General features: G+C 45.3%; 1 protein-coding gene across 1 annotated transcript in view; it reads right to left on the bottom strand.

The window, feature by feature from the left end:
- PLXND1 (plexin D1) overlaps nucleotides 1-6,000 on the bottom strand; it is a 92,299-nt gene that overhangs the window by 33,049 nt on the left and 53,250 nt on the right. The window contains exons 20-21 of the mRNA XM_025204790.1: nucleotides 1,560-1,674; nucleotides 449-556 (exon numbers count right to left, since the gene is read on the bottom strand). Coding sequence (XP_025060575.1) covers nucleotides 449-556; nucleotides 1,560-1,674 — 223 coding nt within the window. The remainder of the gene's footprint in view (nucleotides 1-448; nucleotides 557-1,559; nucleotides 1,675-6,000) is intronic.

Genomic DNA, 6,000 nt, shown 5'->3' with positions numbered 1-6,000 from the left:
AGGCCCAGGGGGCGAGGGCCGGGGGGTCGCACCCAGTGAGCCATGGCTGCCTGGGCTGCCTAGAAATGCAGTCCAGCCATGGAGCCACCTGAGCCCTGCTGCATGCCTGGGGGCAGCCAGACGCATCACAAGCCAGCCAGCACCTGGGCCAGGCGGGACTGAGGGACCTTGCCCACCCCTATTCTAGCAGCTCTCTGCTGCAGCTCAGTATCATTATGCATGGTGGATCTCACATCCCCATCTTTGTGTGTGAGGAGAACACCTTTCCCCATCCTATCCCATCCCCGACTGTTACGAATGATTCTGATTTCAGTTTTGCAGCAAAAGATGACAGTCTGATGAGGATCCTGGGGATCCTGAGAACCTGGAAAGGTGTCACCTCTCCCCCACTGTGGCCTTTCCCCTCTCCTGCACCTTGTTAATAGCATCACAGATCAAAGCTACTCACCCTTTCGGATTTCCTCACGGATCTGGGACTCCATTTCTTCCATTTGGAGCAGTGTTTTTTGCCAGTAGCGCTCTGCCCTGCGGCTCTTTGTGCAAAACACAAACAAGGCTGTGGAAGAGAGGGGGAAAAAGAGATTTCAGATGGGAAGTAACAAAGGGTCCTTTGGTCACTTGAACCTAAACTGGTGAGGGCCCCTAAGGGGAATGCACCTTTATGTATAAAAAATTGGAAGTTTTTGGCTTAACCACTATGAAATCTGATCAGATAGCTTTTGATTATCCACAAGTTAAGTCAAACCAGCTGGAATTTAATGATCACACCACAACTGTCCTCTTAAATTTAGGTCTGGAAGTTACCTATATTGCAAGACCTACTGTACATTAATACATTCCAGCTGATTAATAAAAATATATGTAAAAAGATGTAACACCTGCTGTATAATATGTGTGTCCATTAAGAGGTCCTAGGCCTCCAGAAATATGTTTCCAATGATCTGTGGTTTCTTTAATAAATACTGTATATAATAATTTTTATTAAAAATAAATGAAATCCTTATTGGGAACACCTCATTGACTGTGACCCAATGCTTTTCTTTCTGCAGTCATTCTGGGCATGTGGCAAAAAAATGAACTGGCCAGAGGACGCAGCTGTTTTGAACAGCTTCTAATGAGAACACAGCCTAGGCTAGTAGATTGAATTGTCTCCTCTAGATATGAAGCAGTGAACCCAATCTTACGATCCTTATGATGTGAACAGATCCTAGCTCTCTTCATTTTCCTTTCCCCCAGTTAGATATGATTTACCTCCATGAGGTGTTTGAGGGATAGAGAAAGAGGCTCTGAACTAGAAAAGGGTTCAAACTAAATTCAGGTTCAGATCCAGGTACAATTCTGGGGAACTTAGATTCAGGGTACAGGCTTGGACCATTATGAAAAGAGAAATCATTTGTTGAATTTTGATCTGGTTTAAGATTTAAAAGATGCCCAGAGTTCACAGGTTTTCAGAGACAGATCTTGGTTTTGGCTCTGAAATGAAGCTGTGTGGGCAAGTTATCCCATGTGTGTGAACACTGCCATGCAGCAAAAGAGTTCAGGACTCTCCATTCCCTTACCCACAACAGATACAAGCAGCAAGACGCTGCAGATGACTATGGAGACGATGATGGCTGTCTCGCCTCCCCCGAGGTGCAGCATAGCAATCGTCTGGTTGAACTTCCCCACTTGGATCTAGGGAAGGAGAGGGAGAAAAGAGGTCACGTGGTAAGTTAACAAGTGGCTAGGAACACAAGAGGAACCAGACCATGCAGCGGAAATACCCACCAAAAAAAGGGAGCTAACCGCATGTTGTCTCAGCAGTACTCAGTCTTCACGAGGGGCCCTACACTGTACCCACCACTACCAATGCCTGCAGGGTGGGGTGGTCTACATGCATGGAATAGACCCAGTTCCTCTTATGCGCACCATAAAATGGAAACAACACTTTTGCAGTTGTGCTAGTGTAAGCTGGTGTGACAAGGCAAGTCTAAGCCTGCTGCACCATCTGGCCTGCTTCCAGTGACACATATATACCCCACTGAGGCTGACGGCTGCCAGCTAGTGGCAGATGCAGGAGTCCTGTGGACTCCTGGGGTGCTAAGTGAGAAACTCCCTCCAGTATCTCAGGATATGTAAGGGTTAGGTCCTTCCCAATAGAAGCCAGGGGGCACAGACACATTAGTTAATTCACTCCATACTGTGAAACTTGTCCAAGGGACATGCCTTATTAAAGGGCCTCCTCTCTTAATAGACCATCTCTAAATGTTCCCTGCTGTCACAGAATTAAAGAAATTCCTGTTCCAAAGAACTTAAAATTATACAAGGTACCATGTGTTCCTCCTTTATTAGCAGACTGCCTTCAGCCACCACCCACTTTGCCAGTGTCCCTTTAACTCCAGGCCCGATGTACTCTCTGCCCCTACCACATGTCAGGGTGAGGAGACTTGAAAGTCACAGAAAGAAAAAAATTAAACTGGAAAATGAAAACTCAATAACTGTACTATTAACTAGGGGAACAACCATATTGTGGTTCAGACACACAACCGGAGAGTCAAGAGACCATGGGTCCAACCCAGGCATGTACTTCACACTTCCCATGACATTGTGGCTTCCTGTGACACCTAATCCCTCTAGACCTCAGTTTTCTCCCCTTGGACAATGGGGACAATAGCATTCTTGCACCTTGCAGGGCAGCTGTGAGGTTTAACTCATTACTTTTTATGAAGGGTTGTGAGATCTTGGGTAGGGGGGAGAGGATGGAGGGCCAAAAGGAAAACAGCTTCATCAGGGCAATGGGAACTCTTGAGTGTGCATGGTGGTTTCACTTCTGGAAATGGGAATTTTACTTCTCCAATGGAATGAGAACTGAGAGAGAAACAAGAGCAGAAATTCGAGCGAGCTTCAGGAGAGGGGGTGATGTAAAGATCTACTGAAAACTTCCTGTCTCAGTCACACTGCAGCTGAGGGATGGGATACAGGCTATGGGCTGGATGATGAGTAACTAGCCTTGTATAGCATGTAGAAGCAGGGCAGGGCTGTAAGGATGGGGCCAGCTCTGCCTGCTAGGACTGCAGAGAAAGAATCCCCCCTGTCCTAGGCTGACATTACAGGGGGGAACTGGGCCTGGCAGAGCCCTCCTCCTGCTCCTTGGCACCAGCTAGGCACTATGAGGGGAAAAGAGCATGTTACACTGTTCCTACCATAAAGCACTGCTCCACATACAGCCCTGTGACTCCTGGAGGTAGCATGATTCCCATGCTCATCAATACTGCCTCTGACCATCAATGCTGGGCTGCACAATTACTCCTCTTCGCTCCCTGCTCTGGGCCATGAGTTGGCTTCTACCTACCTATCAAAACTGAATCTACCACTAGGCAGCTTTTCAGACAAGATATATTTCAGTACAAAGTGTGTCAGAAATCAGTCATTTTCAATGGGAGCAATTTTGCTACTACCCTGGTGCTGTAAAATGGTGTTGAGTAATATAATAGCCCTGTTGTAGGTGGCAGAAAAGGGATCATCAGCTAGCTATAGTTTTTATAATCTAAATAAGAAAATGAATAAAAAAGGCATGGGTTGTTATGATATACAAGTGTGTGCATGCTCACGTGCCTACGCTTGCCTATACACTTACACACCATACTTACAGGCTTTAGTGCATGCATGCATCCATAAGCCTATCCAGTGTCAGGCAGTAAGAAGCAGTACACACTGTAGGGAGGATTTTCCTGTATTTTGCCTAAAAATGTCTTATGGGGAGAGATGAATTAGCAGTGCACATTCTGGAGGTTTTATATCAGTCCACCTGCCCCCAATCTTGCATTATTGCCAGGTAGTACACATCCTAGATTCAGTGTTTAAATGATTCTGTGACAAACAAAAGCAGGTTTGAAGGTCTCCAAAGGCCTTCGGGTTTTTTGGTAGATCTCTATTCAATAGACGTTTTATAGGTGTGTGTCTATGGGCCAAAGGAAATTAAGGTCAGGGTTAAACGGCAAAGTTTCCTGACTCTACCACATGGTGGGGCTGTAGAATGGTGATGTAGGATGCGTCTCTCAGGCTTCTCTTCCCATCTGGGGAAATATCCACTGACGTCAATGGAAGATTTGCAGATTAGTTCAGTGATCTTAGGGATCAGAGAATTTTACCCATAACAGGTCACAGCCTTTCCATGTAATGCAATGACTGACCTCACAACAAATTATGGGGGGTAAATCCAAACATTCAGAGAGCTAATGACCAACTGTAGCTGCATATCTCCTATTTAATCATCCACACAGGAGCATCTACACCAGTAATGAATTGGGTGCAAATTTTGCATTGACTCATCTGTAATGGGAATTGGGCACAAACCTTTTTATAAATCTGGCCCAATATTAATAGGTCCTATTAATTTATATGCTAAAAGGAACTTGTTGCATATGAAGTTAGTCAGCAGCATATAACTCAATCCACATTTGAAGGTATAATAGCTGCATACAGGTCTGCTTGCACCTCTATTGCTGGTATATGGTTCATAACCAGCTGTTATTTTAGTAAAGTGTTGTTGTCCTCTTTTGCTTAGGAAACTGTGTTTGCTTATGAATCTCTAGGGCATTACCCAGAATGTTTTCTGTCAAAACCAAATCTAGCAAGCTGTTCATCACAAGCCCACTTAAAAGAAGATTTCTCCAGGCTTTCAGTTCTCATTAAAAAAAAACAACAGGAATTTCCCCCTTCAGCATTTCCATTAAAATGGCTTAGGAAATTTTGAGTTGTTACTTCTGCTTTTGTTTTGGATCCTTGTAACAGTTTCATGTGCAAAGGCTATACACAACAAATAAGAAACCTTCCCCCATAGAAGCAACGGGTATTTTTGCTGAGGTAATCTGCTTCTGGGCAATAGCAGGCCACAGATTCCTCAAATCCCTCTGTACCTTCTCACTCCTTGCCCATGCTGCTTGTTCTTGCCAATTCAATATTAACACATTTACTGGAAAAAGACTCAGCTGGGAAGGAGACTACAGGTTCTCAGGCCACTGACACAGATGGAGATATTGTCTCCAACTGTGAACAGCTTTAGACTGGCCTCTGAGAAGCCAAGGTACTGGATATGAAAAGAAAGAAACTGAAAGCAAAGGAACGTAATTAGGGACGCCCTCTGGATAAAAGAAGTAATGAAGACTGGTAAGTGTAAACCATCCCAGGAACAATCAAGAGTTCCTGATCCTTGAGATCCGTGAGACTGAGAAGGGGCACAGAAGTGAGATTAGTGTTGGGGAAAAGCAACCATTTCATTGCCCATAAGATTTACAGCTGCAAGCATCCTAGTGCTGTGCTCACTGCAATCCACCCCCCGGCGATACTGCCAGGACCCCAGTCCAAGTGAGGAGAGTTTAGCTTAGGTCTCTGTGCTCTTCACAGCAATTCTGCTGAGACTGGTAACAAGGGATCCCAATGACTAAGACTGTAAACTGAACTTGGAATCCCCAAATTCATGTCACATGAGCCAGCAAAAACAGTGGGATTTTACCCTGAACTGCTGGGACCAAGGAATCTCCCTCTGCAATGTACAGTGAAATCCCATGGTTCTCAGACTAACCCAGCAGGACCAGCTGCAGGCATCTGACTGGATCTGCTCAGTCGCCCACAGACTAACAGCTGCTTTTCTCAGTGTTTTTTATATCATTCAATCATTAGGCAAAACCCTGAGCGGTTTTCATCTCTAGTAACTCCAACTGAAGGGGTGGGGGTCAGCACCACTCAGTATTTCACCAATGGAAATGAGAGATGGAAACAGCCTTCAATTAGTCCATCCTCCTCAGCCACTGAAGAATACAGTAGATTCATAGATTCATAGATGTTAGGGTCGGAAGGGACCTCAGTAGATCATTGAGTCCAACCCCCTGCCTTGGGCAGGAAAGCGCATGTCCAGCCTCCTCTTAAAGACCTCCAAGCTAGGGGAGAGCACCACCTCCCTTGGAAGCCCATTCCAGATTCTGGCAACCCTTACTGTGAAGAAGTTCTTTCTAATGTCCA

Source organism: Alligator sinensis, unplaced genomic scaffold (genome assembly GCF_000455745.1).
Source record: "Alligator sinensis unplaced genomic scaffold, ASM45574v1 scaffold451_1, whole genome shotgun sequence".
Taxonomy (NCBI): domain Eukaryota; kingdom Metazoa; phylum Chordata; order Crocodylia; family Alligatoridae; genus Alligator; species Alligator sinensis.
Note: the sequence above shows the minus strand (reverse complement) of the source record. Positions and strands in the feature narration are given on the sequence as shown.